Source organism: Typopeltis vanoorti, chromosome 13 (assembly GCF_054136105.1).
Source record: "Typopeltis vanoorti isolate ZY-2024b chromosome 13, IOZ_Tvanoo_1.0, whole genome shotgun sequence".
NCBI classification, from domain to species: Eukaryota; Metazoa; Arthropoda; class Arachnida; order Uropygi; family Thelyphonidae; genus Typopeltis; species Typopeltis vanoorti.
In genome coordinates, this window is record NC_143561.1 from 41,193,133 (window position 1) to 41,211,786 (window position 18,654).

At 35.3% G+C, this 18,654-nt stretch overlaps 1 protein-coding gene across 1 annotated transcript in view; it reads right to left on the minus strand.

Annotated features, from left to right (window-relative positions):
• Usp16-45 (ubiquitin specific protease 16/45) overlaps positions 1 to 18,654 on the minus strand; it is a 279,308-nt gene that overhangs the window by 169,468 nt on the left and 91,186 nt on the right. Inside the window, exon 7 of the mRNA XM_090402847.1 lies at positions 13,292 to 13,339. Within this exon, the coding sequence (XP_090258973.1) occupies positions 13,292 to 13,339 (48 nt within the window). The remainder of the gene's footprint in view (positions 1 to 13,291; positions 13,340 to 18,654) is intronic.

Genomic DNA, 18,654 nt, shown 5'->3' on the forward strand with positions numbered 1-18,654 from the left:
ATACTCTCAACTTATCCTCATACTCCACATTACAGAGAGCTGAAACGGACTTAGTTAATCATCGCTGAACCCTCTCCAAAAACTTATTGTCCTTTAGAAAACCAGGTAACCAAATCTATGCACAATAATCATATGCAGTTTGATCAAAGATTGGAATCATAACATTTTTATGTCTAGATGTCAGTTTTCTCTATATCATTGAGATAATACACTGTTCTGTCCTCACAGTTTTAGCAAAATATCCCTGAAATTTCAGGTCCCTATTGACTACCACCCCAAGGCTATCATCTCCTCCACCTCCTGTAAGATATCCACCACCAATCTTATACTCTGCATCTGTGCTTCCCAAATTTTAAAACTTGCACTTTGCTACATTGTACTGACATCCCCGAATGTTCACCCAGTCTATTCAAGTCCTCTTGCAAGGCTACAACATCTGCTCTTACTCCTCGTGGTACCCATGGCTCTCCCCAACTATGTATTATCTGCAAACAACTATATATCAAAATTCAAGCCCTTTCCAATGTCATTTACATATAAATGAAACAACACTTTCCCCAAAAGATTCCTGGGGAAATTCTTCAGTTCATTCCTTATACAATTAATCTCATGCCTCATCTTTACCAACTCTGCTCTCATCTCTTCAATTACTTTCTCAATGCCATTTATACTAATTGTATTTTCACTACCTTGAATGTCTGCTGCCTTACTGCTTACTACCGCTAACTCACCGCTTTTTACGCGAACTGTCTCACCATTATCATTTTTCATGAACTCCCCTATACCATCAACTCTGTTTACTTCCATAGCTACATCCAGAATCTTTTACCCACTACTGCTCACATACAATGGCATCTCATAATCCATAAGCATGTCACACTTCTTGCACACCCAAACTCTCTCATGTCCACTATTAATTAATCACACAAGAAACACAATGAAATTTAATTAATACAAAACTTTAACTAAACCGAACACTGCATACAATCACAGCTATCATACAATAATATTTAAATAAATTATTGACATTACTACACACAATTTTAAAATTTAAACTTATCTTTTCACAGCTCTCTCAATGAAAGCAGCTTTCTTTGCCACCTTTTTTTCAATGAAGGAATGAAAATTTCCTCCATATAAATATACAGGTCTCCATTCCATTTCTTCAACTTTTTATGCTCTTCTCCCAAAAAAATTAACCCACATTCTCATTCCAACTCGACAACAATGAAACCACTTTAAGAGTTGTTGCAATTAGTTGTGCAATTTACTTTCTGAATGTCTTTGCATATTTTTAATAAAAAACATTTTAACAGGAAACTAAATCTTCATCAACTGTTTTTTTTGTAAAAATGACAAAAAAAAAGTAAGCCACATAACATTTGACATCTGTCATCAGAATTTTAACAGTTTGAGAGTGCTGATTTCACTTGCTGTTACAAAGCTAAAAAATATCAATATTTAATTTTTCTATCCAAAGTATTTTATTAATTTATGTTTTATGGTACAAACTTTCATCTGAACACAGACTTTCATTATTTTCGTATATTTTACTGGATGGAAGTACATTGTGTGCTGCATGCAACAGATCAAAAGTAAGAGATGAAGTGAAAGATCAGAAGAATGGTATTGAAGAGATAGGTGTGGTTGGCAGAGGAAATGATGGTTGTGTGAGAGAGGAAGAGAGAATGGAAACACAAGGGGAACAGCGAAATGGTAGGGGACAGGTGGACAGGGAGACATGGTGTAGGGAGAGTGGATGTTTAAAGTAGCAGTGAATGTGTGTATGGAGATGGAGTATATTGCGATGGGAAAGTTGAGATTGAGCAGATTTATATGGTAAGTGGTAATAAAGGTGATTGGGCAGGTGTGGTGGGGGAAATCACAACCAACCAGTGGCTTGGATAGGACTGGTTATAGACCTAAAAATGAACTGCTGTGATTGTTTACAAATCACAGCAGTTACAAATGCCAGAAATATCAGGAATAAGGGAGATGAAATGGTTTCAGTGATAGAGTTTATTTGCCCCAAAATCAGGGAAATAAGTGAAACAGGGTTGAATGACATCGTAACGGGAATAGAAATGGAAGGACACAGTATTTTTCACGAGGATAAAAAAGGCAAGAAGGGAGGGGGAGTGCTGCTGATGACAACAGGGGAATTGAGTCCACATAAGGTAAACATGAAAGAAGAGAAATAGTGGCACTGGTTATGAGGCAGTATGATGTAATGTGGAAGTAGAAAGAAAGACATATTTAGTTGGATGTTGCTACAGGCTAGGGAATGTGGAGGGTAGTGATGAAGAAATGTATAAACAACTTGGATTAGTAATAAATTTAGTTTAATCCTTTATCCAAGTGTGAGTAACGGTAGTATCACTGACGAGAACCTCAATAAAGGTCGAAACCGGTATGGGTAGTGCCCCCCCCCCTTAATGCATAGCAGTATACATGTCCACAAGGAGAGTGCATTATGGGAGATACTGAGACAAGGAATTGAGAGCTTGATCCACCTTTGCTGCAGGTTTCCCGGTGTTGTACTACCTTACCTCAGTCCTGAAGATATTTTCAGGTGCAAACTTTGTTTGCTCACACTTGGATAAAGGATTAAACTAAATTTATTATAGTCTAACTAAGTGAAAAATAAATTTTCAACTTGGATTAGTGAACAAAGGAAGGGTAATATTATGGATGATTTTAATTATGGCAGTATAGATTGAAATAAAGAAATAGCATTTGGGAATAAGAAAAATGAATTTGAGTTCTTGAGAGATAACTATCTCAAGCAGCATGTAAAGGAGGGCAGGTGAAGATCAAGAGTTTTAGATCTGATCATATCATCAGAAGATGTAATTGTGAGTAGGGTTTCACACTTTCCTCCAGTTGGTCAGAGTGATCATGAAGTGATCACTGGGTTGCGGCTAGCCATATGTGGACTTCTGTGAGGAAAGGATATACGTTGAATTACAAGGCTGGTAATTATGAGAAGCTTAGGAGACAGCTTGGAGCTATAGCATGGAATGAGGAGTTGAGCTATAAGGAAATAATTGCTGATTGGGAACTGACAAAGAAATACATAATAGCATCAATGTGTGAATGTATTCTGAAGGGCCAAAAGGCTGAATAAGGCAGGTGTAAAATGGATGAATGAGGGGCTTAAGCATGAAATCTGGAAGAAGAACAAGGTATTTTGGAGGCAGTACAAGATGAATAATGGTAATAATAAGTTTAGTGATGAATATAAAGAACAAGCCAGAAGATTGACTCAGGAAGGAAGGAAAACAAAAGTGCATTATTAGTAGAAATTGGCAAATCAGGCAAAGAAAAACCCTACAGTATTTTTTAAATATGTGGTAAGTAGAAGGAAGAATGATCATGCTAAGATGATGTTAATGGATAAAAATGGTAGAATGGTAACTGAGGCAGAAGACATTGTTGAGGTATTCAGTGATCAATTTATAAGGGTGTTTCATCCTGATCAGGATGTAATCATGAAGAACTTAAGTGTAGAGGACATAGGGTGGATAGCTTAATTGTAAGTGAGCAGGAGGTATTTGAGGAGATAAATAAACTTGATGTCAATAAGGCAATAGGATTTCATGACATAGCACCACACTGTAATATCTCCATTCTTTTTCTCTATATGTATATATACGTCGTTTTTATAATGATCTTTTCCTGACTTATTCCCTCATATAAATTCCTTATCCTAACTTCAATAAAATACCTTGCTCGGTGCATCAACTTAATATACCTAAATTCTTAAGCAGTCTCAATATTCAATCTGGGCCGTTAACCATTCTTATGAGTAGTGTACGAGGATAGAAGACAAAAGGATTGCTGTTGGACAACACCAATTGCTTTGTTTCAATACTGGCGGTAATTCCTTTTTCAGGTTCAGGGAAAATTTCTATTATACTGCACCACCCTGAATCCTAGATTATTGAACAGTGCAAAATCAAGGAACCAGAACTCAGTTTAGCACACTGTCTTAAATCTGTTAAACACTTTTGATAAATTCTAAACCTTATCAAACAACTAAAACTTAATTCACAGTCGTAGCCTCCCTTGTAATTTACTTCCCGCTGTGGTTCGAACTTAATGAGCGGTACAATAGAAAGGAAATCAGGCAAGTCATCAATTAAACTCAAAGAAAAACATTTAATCACAAAACAGACAGTTTACACATTACGAACAAATACTGACATATAATTGCACTAACTTTAAGGAATGAGTATAATTATCCAACTGTTCTAATTCTCCCATAACATATAAAGACATCAATTCACGTAGGAAATTCTATCTAAGGTCAATCATGCATTTTATACACTGCAATGCTAAAGGTTCACTCATCAACAACAAATTTAGCTCTATGTGCTTCCACACTAATTCTTTCATTCAAAACTTAAAGTTCCACTACTTTCTTAAACGCAATCTCTAAAGTCCTTTCATTAATCGTGGCCTTCAAAACCTAATATCCCTTTTACAATTACAGATTTCCTTCTTTAACACAATTACTAAACAAATCAAAGTTTCTACATTACCAAAGGCTGGGAGAACTATTTGATCTTCACATACATCACGACAGAACTTCCAATTCTTGGTCCTTTCTGCGGTTGACTTTATCAGCATTATTCTACTGATAGGCCCAGAATAGACATATCTCTGCCGAAGAAGGTAAGTGCTCGCAAGTCTCTGGTAGACTGGCTTGGCATGGCTTAGCAATCTCCGCTCCGCTGGGCTATTCGTTGACCGGCGATCTGCCCATAGATATTTCAGCGTGCTCCAATGACCTCCAAAGGACTCTATCTCAAAGACCTCTCCAATGCAGGGGGAAGGAAAAAAGACCTTGAGCTGGCTCTGCAACGCCTTTTAAATCCCACACACAATGCTTCCTTTCTACGTCATCATTCTCTCTCTCCCTTTGCCCACGACACCTTACTTCTCCCAACACTCTTCCCCTAGTGTGCTTTACAGGGGGGGGGGAGGATTCTGTGTGCACATCCTACTTGGTGAATGTGTTTAGCTTCTGGCCATCAGTATCTAATCTGATTATCTTTCTCCAGCAATACACAAGAATTTACACAAACTTAACATAGCTTAAACATTAGAAAATTTACATTAATTATTTACAATACGATATACAAGATAAGTATTTTCTCAAATTATTAGTGTTGCTGATAAATTACAATTAGCTTTATTTATCTGATATATCAATATTGGCCCCGGAAATGTTAATGCATGTTAAGTCTGAAGGAAACATAAAATGCATTAAATTTCAGTTTCATTCAGAACTTAACAATGCATCTTAAGGGAATGTTCCAGGGAATTGGCAGTAAAATTGGCATGTCTGTTTAATAAAACATCGGCCAAATCTGAATTGGAACGATTGTCTCTCCCCCCCGAAAGTTTGGGAGATTCCTATCTTATGTAACCATCAAAAAAAAAAAACGTTTTTAATAATATTGGTAATAATTATTAATATTAATTTCAAGCACATGGCAACAGTTTTTAATTGGTAAACTACCGACTGTTGTATGTATTTTGTATTCCGTGCCTTTGATTTGCTTGCTGTCTACACTGATGATGTACTGTTAGTTTCAGTACGAAATATCTGTACTTTTATTTCATTAAAGTTAATTACTGTGGTTATCATGTAATTTATTATTTATAGTTATGCCACAGGTACCTTTAAAGATTAGACTGTTTAATAAAAGTCTTGCAATAGCACAGGTTTGAAGGGAGTGAAAGGAGGATAAAACTGTTCACTGAATAAAGGTGATAAGGCTGTAGCTTCAAATTACAGGCCAATCTGTATATCTGGAGTTGTGGTGAAGGTACTAGAGAGATTGGTGAGAAGTAGGATACAGAATTGGGTTGAAAATAGCAGTATTCTTTGTGGTTATCAGCATGAGTTTGTTAGGGGGGGGGGAGATCATGTTTTACTAACTTACTTATGTACTATAACAAGGTGACAAATACCTTGGGCAGGGGAGATGCATATACAGTGGTGTATTTGGATTTTGCAAAAGCTTTTGGTAGGCTCCCACACAACAAACCATTAAATCAATTGAAACAGATGGGATTAGATAACTGACTTCTTAGTTGGATCAATGACTGATCCAACTGGCTGTCATATAGGTATCAGAAATTTGTATATGGGAGGGTGCAGTATCCCATAAGAGGAAGGTCACCAGTGGTGTATTGTTTTGGGACCATTGTTGTTCAATTTGCGTATTAATGGTATTGGGATGGGTTTAACTAGTGATATGCAGCTGTTTGCAGATGATGCAAAATTTGGGAAAGAGAGCAATGTAGAGTCAAGCAGATGTTATGCCTTGAAGGAGGACTTCAATAGATTGCATGAATGGGTAGGTAAGTGGAACTTACCTACCCATAAGTTGGTAACCAATAACGGGATGCAAAATATACACTTGGTGGGAAAACGTTTAAGGAGGTAGAGGAAATGAGAGATCTGGGAGTGGTGGTGGAACAAGGACCTGAAATTCAGGGGCCACATTACACAAGTTGTGGAAACATCACATTGAATAATGGGAATGAAGCGGAGGACCCTGGCATGCAGAAATAAAGAGGTCATGATGCCATGGTACAAGGCCTTGATTAAGCCTCATATGGATTATTGCGCACTGATCTGGTTGCCATGTTTTCATGGTGACAAGGATATGTTGGAAAGCTGGAAGAGATTCACAAAAGTTGTCAGTGGTCTTTGGAATGTGGAGTACGAGGACAGATTGAGAGAATGTAAATTGCAAAGCTTCATGAATAGGAGGAGGAGGAGGAGGGAGGGGGGATATGATTGAGGCATATGAGTTAGTCAGGGATTGTATCAGGTTGACATGGAAGAGAATTTTCATAAAAAGAGCGAGGGGGAGGGGGTAGAACAAGAAGCCATCACTTGAAACTATAAAGAGGGTGTGAACAGAGGAGTAGGTTCTTTGCAGGGAGAGTGGAATGTATTGCCTGAGCGTGTTGCGAATCTGGATACATTGAATTATTTTAAGGCACAGTTGGATGAGCATTGTGTGCAATAGTATGTACCTCACACGAATCTCTGACTCAATGGAGGTCAGATGTTAATAATAATTTTGTTAATTTCATAACATAACATGAAGCCTATTGGCTCTTTATATTTATGTAATAACACAGACTTTTCATATTAAACAATATTTGTTTGAAAATCACTATAGATAAAAATCTGTAGATTTAATTCTTTCTAAAATATTCCATTCATTTTGGTAATTACATAAGTTAATACATCAATGCACTTATTTCTGCCATTTGTGTATGACAGAACTAAAAAAAACATCATTTCCTAGTGCAAAATTTCATTCCCTTCCAACTGCCTACAGGTAGTATGAACCTGATGCAAATCTGTATCAATTGTTCGGACTTCTGTACATGTTCACAGTACATTTATCATTAACCACCATCTTTCTCTAAATGTTTTTTTCTTTCTTTCCCATTCTTTAATGTATTTTGTATGCTTTCTGTAATTTCATTTAATTCTTGTCCATATCTAAAATTTCACATTCCAAACAAAACATCCTTCACACTTTATTATTATTTTCTCCATATTTCCTAAGTGTGTTATTTAATAATTATATGAAGAACCAAAGGCTTCAATTCGGCAACATAAACTTATTTAAGTTAAGGGATATTACATCCCATATTGTTTCATAGCCGAATAAGAAACTCAAAGAGTTTCATACCGAATATAGTAAATATATAAAGTTCAGCGAGTCCAAGCGTAAGCATATACCTGGATAGTGTTACAACTGACCCTTTAGGGAGTGCAACACTGAGGCAAGTTATGTTTTTATGTGTGTGTGTGTGTGTGTGTGTGTGTAAGCATGCTATTTCCCCCTTTATCCTAGCTAATATGTGCTGACATTCTGTGCCCTGAAATAGTGAAAAAATTATATATCACACCTACACAACCACTTAGAAAAAACAGATGGTTGTGCAGGTGTGAGAAACATCAAGCCATCAGATGAATAATGCTTAGTGGTGAGAAGCAATACTTTTGATTCTGAAACTGCAGAAGACCATGGCAACTTTTTAAAACTTGTTCAGGTGACCAAAAACTTTGTATTGTTTTTAAGGATAAATAAAACAAACAACAAAACAAAACAAAACAAAAAAAAAACTTTATTCCAAAAAATAAGTACCTTCACAACTAATAACATTTTTTCTTCCCAATGTGAAACAGTTTATAAATACTGCTCCTTTAAACCATTTTTAGAAGTGAAATAAAATCATTCAACACTGTTTCTAATGTCTCTCAGTTTTAAAATTGTTGTTGCATAGGCTGACTGAAGAATACTAAGGGTGGAATAGAATTTTTCAACCAAGTGAAGCTTATTCCAGGTCACCTGCATCATGTGAAGCTTCTCATTGTCCTGAAGGGATGCAATGCATTTATGGTTTAACTAGTGCAAACTGTCACTAGACATTAATTTTGTGGCTGAATTTCATTATCACTGGTGAAAAGTATTGGTATATAGGGGCGAGGCGATGGCACTAGTATACATGGATTTACTCCAAAGAAGGGGCGGGAGGGGGGAAACAGGATGTTTAATGTGTAGTAGGGAGGAAGAGGGAATATATCTTTTATTTAGGAGTCAACTCATGTTTTTAATCATGAATGTAGTGTTTCATTAAAGGTTTTAGTAGTCTAGCAGCATATTTTGCAAGGAGACAGTGGTGGTAGTAATAACAGGTTTAAAGAAATACCAGGCTCGTGTAGTTCAACCTGAAAATGGCAGGAAGTTTAGGCCATTGTTTATTTATCTTTTTTTCCCTCAATCAGAATGTATTTGCCAATTTTTATTTTTCAGTTTATGCAAGACTGAACCTATCAGAACAACATGAATTTGTTCTAAAACACCATAAATTGATTAAAGAATGGATGTTCCAATATATATATATATATATATATATATATATATACTGGATCCAGGAGGGGCTTTCATGCAAGTCTTAGGAACAAATATGAAATCATATCTTTATGTTGGACCATGGTGTTACTAATAACTACCATATCCTGAACAGAAATCCAGTAGTATAAGTAAAGTTGTTACTTTTATCAGCTTTGCAAATAGATATATTTTTAAGTTAAGGGGATAATAAATCCCTTAACTTAAAAATTTTTCTGGCAGCATAAATTAAGTTAAGGGGATAATAAATCCCTCATTATTTTAAAGCCGGATACGAAACTCGGAGATCTGGCTTTAAAATAATGAGGGATTTATTATCCCCTTAACTTAATTTACGCCACTGGAAAAATAGCCTCTTGACTCTTTATCATAGATATATTTTTAATTAGACACGTTGCATAAGATTATCATTTTGATACATCTGCTAATAATTTTACTACCAATTATGCTGTTTACCTTTTTGAAATATATCTCATTACAGCTGTTGTTTTTTTAATTTTGTTTCTGCTTCAATAATAAAAATGTCTATGGGTAGGGACAGCAAAGCTTAGGCCTGTGCTGCAAATGCTGATTTCAAAATGACTGGAGGTAGCCTTGTTCCTTGTCTGATGCAATTTCTTGGGCTGGCAATCAGACAACATATGCTGAAATACTGGAGAAGTCAGTAAAACTTCTATATTTGTTTGTCTGTTGATTGTTTAATTATATGCATTATTTATTGATGTTAGGTATAGATAAGAGAATGGACAGTATTTTTGAACTGTTCTATGTTAGGATGAAGTTTTCAAACCAGTACAGAGATTATAGAGGATGCATTATGTCGAGGTATGATGGGAGAGAAGTTGGTGTGACTTCTTTAATTATATTGTTATATATTATAATTATGCTTTGATGAATTGATTAAAGAATCGATGTTCCAATATACATACTGGATCCAGGAGGGCTTTCATGCAAGTCTTAGGAACAAATACGAAATCATATCTTTATGCTGGACCATGGTGTTACTAATAACTACCATATCCTGAACAGAAATCCAGTAGGTACTTACCATTATCATTAGCTTTATTCTTTTCTCCAAATTTGCCCAAAACATTTTTTATATCTGGTATTTCATTTCCTATTCAACTGTTTAGGTCCAACAAGAACTAGTTTTTCCTTTTTCTTTATGTCAGCTTCCCTTTTTGATGACTTGAAAAATTCCTCTACTTCCTCCCTACCAGAACATTGATTGGAACCACAGGAACAAATGTCTCATTGTCCAATTTCGTAATTTGTCTTCATCATTCTACTTGAAAGTGCCTGCCAATGAGAAAGTTTATCTTTATATTTAGTATTGAATACTATAGCTACTCTTACATTTTCCTGATCACTATTGTCTGAATATAACATTTTCTAGTTATTAATTAGAAACATCTCGCCTGTTTCAGTCTTCTTTGTCTCAGCAATACCAATTATGGTGACATCATTTTTAGAATTCTTCTGCAAGTGTCATCTTTTTTCTATTAACACTTCTTATGCTGATGATGTCCATCATCTGTTGAGTGTGAGCTTGTTTCAGTTGTTTGTTCTCACTATTTGCCTTAATTTACTGATAACAGCATGAGCTTTGTTTGACCATGCAATTCCCAATCGATATGATGTTTGATCATATTGCACCATTATATTTGTTTGCAGTTTAAGCAGATGTGGGAATATAATTTTGGTTAGCTAAGTCCCAAACTTTCAGGTTATCCCTGTTTATTCAGCATTCAGGTTGTAACATTCAGGTAGTAACAGCATTCAGTCTCTAATAACAGGATACACCATGAGGTGAGAAGTGGACATTGAGTCAGAAGTCCTGGTCTAATCTTTAAAGGTACCTGAGGTATAACTAACAAAATTACAAGATAATCACAGTAATAAACTTTATTTTCCTATATTTTCCTATCAACAAAATTTCTTATCTGTTACCATCTACAAAAGATAAACTGTCACCTCTATCTTTAGCTGGTGTTTACCAGATACCTTGCAAATGTAATTTGACATACTTTCAACAGACAGGCCATTCTATGGAAAAAAAAAAAAAAATTAATGAACATCAGTACTACATTGAAAAGTCTGGTCTGGCACAGCATAGCATTGACAACACAGTATTCTGGGATGAAGCTCGTCTTCTCCATAGAAGCAGTTTTAAATATGAATGCCTTTTCAAACAAAGTTGCAAAGTCCTTTTGCATCAGCCTAACCAGAATCAGAACAATTATCTCTCCCTCTCTCTCCCAAAAGTTGAGATTCTCATTTTATGTAAATATCAAAAATAGTTTTGATATTATTTAATATTAATATTAATTTCTAGCTCACAGAAACAAGTTTTAATGGTAAACTGATGGCTGTATATACCTTGTATTCCTGTTCTTTGATTTGCTTGTTTATTTCTACACACTGATGTTGTACTATTATTTTCAATATGAAATACCTGTACTTTCATTAAAGTTTATTACTGTGGTTATCATGTAATTTTGTCTGCTTCAATAATTCTGTATATCACTAAATGGCAAACATTTATGTGATTCCATGTATTAATGGCTTAAGGGTTAAACAGAAACAATACACCAACCTGGTTAAACAGAATCTGCATTCACTAGAATTATTCATCTACATGCATTCTTTCTTTTACTTGCAACATAAATATTGAATTTTTCTGAGGCCTGTTTAGTTTACAGATGCAGAGTCTGTTTCCTTTATCCTCAGACTTAGCATTCCATGCAATACTTGTAACTCTTCAAGATTGCACCTCATAATTTTCAGAAATGATGTTGCCCTTATGTACATGGTATTCATTCAACATCTTTTTCTTAAGAATCTCTTGCTTAATAAGTTTGTGATCTAATTCACTCCTACCCTATTTATTCTTCACACAATGAATTACTAGCAAATGAACAACACCTCGCCAAGTATTTGGTCTTATTAGACTCTGCTTCAGATCAGATAGTTTCAAACTTACTACTACTACAGGGACAACTGTTACTAATATTGCAATCATAGCTTTCTGCTCTAATTAGACTCAAATCATCTAATTATATTAGCAGCAACCCCCCCCCCACCTCTCTCCTAAAAATACTGTACCTTTACACTCAATGTCAGTTAACCTGCCTCTGAGAGCCAGGTCTCACTACTGTATATAATCTGAGGCCATAATGTATTCACCAAGGCAATAAACTCCATGTATTTGTTCCTGATACCCTAGCATTAGTGTACAAGGAGGGAAGGGGGGGTTTGGAAAGTTCTGATAAACACCTAGAACAAAAATTATATTAAAGCAACTGATATAACCACAAAAAAGAACATACTAGTAGCAGAGTTATGAAGGTAACTTATGCTCTTATATTCTTGTATGTTCTTTCTTGTGGTTATATCAGTTGCTTTAATATAATTTTTGTTCTAGGTGTTTATCAGAACTTTCAAGACCCCCCCCCCCCACCACCACAACCTCATATAGACATAAGTTACCTCCAGGCTATTTGATATACCCACCTCTAGCTGGACAACTTGCACATAATAAGTCCAAACTGGATGAACACACACACACACACACACACACACACACACACACACACACACACACACACACACACACACACACACACACACACACACACACACACACACACGCATCCTTTCATCATAACATAATCACTTCAATGATTAACACACTCATATCATTACCACAGTTGCATATCTTAGTCGCTCTTACATAGACATTCTCACCATTCCTCCTAGTTTCTCTGATTTTCTGTATTAGATCTCCTACCAATAAACAATTTCTTCATACTGCTGATACTAAATTCATTTAAGTACAGATAACTACATAAAGAATTTAGAAAGAGCCAGTACAATATTCATCCTTATGAAATGATTGAATTGAATAGTTTTTTTTTTTTTTTTCAAGAAACATTTTATAGTTTACATGTCCTCTGTACACATGTAGCCTGTATACCATCCGAGGGCACATATTATGAAATTCATGATGACGAAACTTGTATGACAATGACATGCAAAAGACAGGACTGTATATCTTCCAAATAATAACAAGTTATAATATTCTGAAGATAACAGTTAATTAAAAAAACATTCTGAAATTCAATAAATTTCCTCGGAACTCGACTTTTATTAAGTATCAATGTAAATGGATATAGTCATAAATGATTTCTAACAGTTTTATGGTTATCTCTGTCATTAACTGTGGTAAAATCTTCTGCATATAGACCAAAACTGTAGGACTGGAAAGTTATTCATTACTTGCATAAAGGAAGGAATGGATATATGGAATAAATCAAAACCTTGACATTTCTTACCTGTACAACTGCATTAAAGAAACATGTATTTCCCAAATTGTTTAATCCCTGAAAGAAAAACAAATGAATAAATTAAGCAATGAAAAATCAACATATACATTTTTAAATTATGAATAAGAAATATTATTGGAGTTATTTAAGGGTCAAAGCTATATAAATGGTAGGACACCTCAGCACAACCTCAAAGAAATGCACAAAACTGGCTGGGACTTCTCACCTGCTGACCAATTCTCATCTTCTCATGATGTGCTGTTATTAAATATGCACTTGGATACAACATAAACAAATGAATATAGTCTGGCAATTTTAAACATAATAAAACAAACTATAAATTAACCAAAAATGCACAGGAAACGTAATGCTAAGAAGAGCAGCACAGTTGAAAACAAGAAGGCTAGCCCTGCTAACGAGGGTATTGGAGATATGGAGGAGGTTATCAAACATGAATTAACCTCCAAAATAGCAAAATTAAAGCAGATCATCAGAGAGACAATGGGGAATTACAAAAAGTCAAGGAGTTTAAATGAACATAGGGTGGAAATGAATATTAAGCAGCAAAATAGGAAACACAATGCACGGAAACAGGTAAGTCATCAAGCAATGGAAATCGGGTAAGTGACATTGTAAAAAGAAGGATGTTATTTGGTATGGTGACCCTATAATAAAACATGTTAATGACGAGTGAGTTAGAACTTTGAGTTTTCATAGATCAAAAATTAAGACTATAAAGGAAGCAATTCTAAAACAGAAAAGAAAAGAAAACAATATCGCAATTGTAGTAGGCACTAACGACTTAGCTATTGATAAGTTCAGTATGAGAGAGGACATGAAAGGGTTGTTGGAAGAGGCAAGAGTGAGAAAGTGAAAATAGTTGGTGTATTACCTCAATATGATAAAAATGAATTACAAAGAAGGTCTATGATGGCAAATGATTTGATGTGTAGGCTATGTAGAAGGAAAGATGTGACTTTTTGGATGTATGGAGTGAGTTTGAGGAGGAATGGCCTACACCTGAATGCGTTTGGTATCAGGAGTCTTGAAAAACTAATAACTGGTATGAGACCTAACACAGAGAGTCAGGGAAAGTAAATTATAAAGGGAGGTTTGGTGAGAATGTGAGTGTAAGAGCAACAATGTTATATAACTGTGTTAATGACAGGAATGGGTTTTATCACAGAAATGTTGACGAGGAGAGAACAATTCCAACTTTGTATTCATCCGGTTTGGACCCACCAAACATGTGCAAAGATATCTACATGTATAAGACATAGAGAAGAATAGAGATCTGCAAGTTGTTCAACTGTGTCACACAGACTGCAGACAAGAGTACACAAAAAAACATGCAGGTAGATTATTATATCTGAACATGAATACAACAAGTATCAGAAACAAAGAGGCAGAGTTTGTTGCCTTAGTCAATATGTTGGGACCTCAGATTGTAGGCATTAGTGAAACCTGGCTATCAGAAACAGATATGCTAACTGGTATCGAGTGTAAAAGGGTATACAGTGTTTTTAGCAAGGATAGAGAGAAAAAGATGCTGCTAATGATATTGAATGACTTGAATCCAGTTAGAGTCAAGACCTATGATTGTAGTGTTATAAAGAGATTTTGATCTGTTACCAATTGTTATAAAGAGGGGAATTCTTTATTAATTTATTTATTATCAATCCTCATTTTTTATGAGATTTTCTCTATAACGATTATTTCTAATTTCTGAGTGTTTTTATTTATATTCACAAGGGTTCAATTCCAATTAGTGCAATGACTTTTAACTGTTTCTTTCAGAATCCGAAAAATCACTCATTCAAGACCAAATATAAAATATACACCTTTAATAAAACAAAAACAATTTATACACTTCAATTAAAATTACACAACTACAAATTAACTGGATCCAAGGCCTTTTAAGATAAACTTACACTTTAGAGATCACCCATTCTCTGACTCATTCTATTACTCTTGGTTTGTTTAACATATACTTAATCATGTCTACTAGACGAAACACCTCGTTTACATAATAACAAAATGTTCATAGTCAGTTTCTTTGTTAAGGCCTCTTTCCGAAGATATAAGATTCTCTTCTTCTTTTTCCATAGAATCATTCTCATCACCCTTATGTAGCACACATTATTCCTCCTGACTCTGAAGTAAGATATTCTGAATTCCCCGAAGTATAAGTACTCTTACCTCATGCAGTTCAATTTTTGTTAATTTTTGTACCAGCAAAAAAGGTTTCTTCTACTGCTTTATCTAAGTTGCTAAATTCCGTCTCCTTCTCCAGTAGAAATAACAGATAGATCCGGCGTCCTTAAAACATAAAATTTTCAATCAGCGTTTCCTCGAACATTTCTATAGAACGTCGATCACAATATTTTCTTTTATATACGAATACTTATTTACAATCTTAACTCCTCTACTTTAAAGGCTTGCAATTCTACGATTCCTTTTTGGGAATCTTCTATTACTATGCTCCTGACCGTCACATAAAATCTTAGTTTCCTAAGAACATAATTTTGCTGGCCTGCGTTCTTAAACTTCCATTAGCTCTCTCTCGTTTTTCCTCCGTTACTTCGATACCGAACGCTCTCTTTTGTGTCAGCTGTCAATCACCCATCAAACTCCTCGGCGAGCATGCACATTCCATGAAAGTGGCAAGCAATAAGTTATGTATAATGGCTGATGTGTCGTCTCCGTTACAAGAATGTCTTTACAAAACACAGCACTTAATAATTTTAAACCACAATAAAATTTCTGAAAGTAACACAACTATCCAAATCCAGTAAGTACATGATTTTTTTTAAATGCTTCACATTTCATTTTGACAAAATAACATCAATAACGTGCACATTGCAAGTGCCGACAATGCGTATTATGAACCCAAAACTAACAATGTACTAACATAAACAATTTGTAAAAATATTCAGAATTTTAAATTATGACTATTTTTACAGTAGTACTACTACTAAGAGTATTTCCCAAACAAGCCATCTTGTGTGAGATGAAAACTAACAAAATCAATTACATAGTGGGGGATGCTGTTACACACCTGGTGGATTGGCTGCTAGTGATGAAGAAATGCATCACCAAATAGAAAAGATGAGCACGAAAAGAGTAATATCATAAGGAGATTTTAATTATCCAAATATTGATTGGGTAGCAGTAGATCTCATGAGAAGAATGAAAATGAATTTATTGAGATGTTGCAGGACGACTTTCCCAGGCAGCATATGACAGAAGGAACTCGAAGTCAAAGAGTATTAGATTTGATTATAGTGTCAGAGGGAATTTCAGTTAAAGATGTAACTATTCTGCTTCCAGCTGGTGACAGTGATTATGCACTACTCACTTGGGAAGTGACTAAGTTTATAAATGTTCCATTCAGAAAAGGTTACATGCTGAACTACAAAGCAGGAAATTATGACCAACTGGTATACTGAATTCAGTGGAATGCGATTGGCTGCTCAATGGGGAGATTATCGACAGTGCATGGGAAGTATTTAAACAACACTTAAATGATGAGATATCAGAATGTGTCCTGAGAGTTTGAAGAATAAAAACAGGGTAGGAGTCAAGCGGAAATGTAATCTTATTTAGCAAGAGATTCATAAGAAAATTATTGATTGGGTAGCAGTAGATCTCATGAGAAGAATGAAAATGAATTTATTGAGATGTTGCAGGACGACTTTCCCAGGCAGCATATGACAGAAGGAACTCGAAGTCAAAGAGTATTAGATTTGATTATAGTGTCAGAGGGAATTTCAGTTAAAGATGTAACTATTCTGCTTCCAGCTGGTGACAGTGATTATGCACTACTCACTTGGGAAGTGACTAAGTTTATAAATGTTCCATTCAGAAAAGGTTACATGCTGAACTACAAAGCAGGAAATTATGACCAACTGGTATACTGAATTCAGTGGAATGCGATTGGCTGCTCAATGGGGAGATTATCGACAGTGCATGGGAAGTATTTAAACAACACTTAAATGATGAGATATCAGAATGTGTCCTGAGAGTTTGAAGAATAAAAACAGGGTAGGAGTCAAGCGGAAATGTAATCTTATTTAGCAAGAGATTCATAAGAAAAGGATGATGTGCATTATGAAAATTATAAGCAGCAGGCTAGAATAGTTACAACTGTTGTACGGAAAGCAAAATCTGAGTGCGAAAAAAAACTGGATCTGCATGCTAAAGACAACAACCCATAAAAATTCTATCCATATGATGCAAGTAAAAGAAAGAATGAATATGAAAGATTAACTCTTCTAAATACATATAGCATGAGGGTACCAGATGCAGAAGAGGTTGTTCAACTAATGAGTGCCCATTTTGTTAAAAGCTATCAACCTGGTATACGCAACATTGAGCTCACTGCTACCTCTTCACTGAATGAAGAAACTCAGGTGTATGAGGATGAGATATTAGAGCTGTTGCACAAACTGAATAAGAATTTAGCAATAGGGACTGATGGGATATCAGCATGTATACTAAATAGTGTTCAGATGAACTGGCTATTCCTTTGACAAGGCTGTTTAATATGAGTCTCAGAACAGGGAAGATTCCACAGCAATGGAAGGAATGTATTGTAATTCCATTGCACAAGGGTGGTGCAAAGACCAATGTATTCAACTATTGACCAATTAGTATCTCAGGAGTGGTAATGATGATTTTGGAAAAATTGGTTAGGGCTCGTATTCAGAAATGGGTTGACAGTGAATCTCTACTTTGCAATGAGCAACATGGATTTACTAAGGGAAGGTCAGATTTTAGCAACTTGTTCATTCTATAACAACGTTACCATTGAACTAGACAAGGGGAATGGATACACCCTGATACTTTTGGATTTTGCTAAGGCTTTTGACAGAATACAGCATGATAGACTGTTGCATAAATTGGAGAATATGGGTTTGGGTTATAGAATATTAGCGTGGATAAAAGGATGGCTGACTGACATATCAAAAAGTTATATATGGGGGATGTGAGTCTGCAAGATTTAAGGTAACCAGTGGTGAACCACAAGGATCAGCGTTTGGTCCACTGGTATTCAATCTGTACATTAATGATATATTGGGAAGGATTTGACAAGCGACATACAGCTATTTGTTAATGATGCCAAGATAGGTAGGGTAATCAGGAATGCTGCTGATATCCAATACTTGCAGAATGATTTGAATAAGCTAGAATTGTGAGCATGGATAAATGGTTGTCAGTAAATGTCGTCATTCACTTCGGCATGATTAGATATCCAATGCTGTATTATATTGGTGAGATTATGCTAGAAGAAACTGATGAGTCTAGAGATCTTGAAGTATTTGATATTTCTTGGTGTATTTGCACAGTGCTAGTAGATAGGAAGTTGAAGT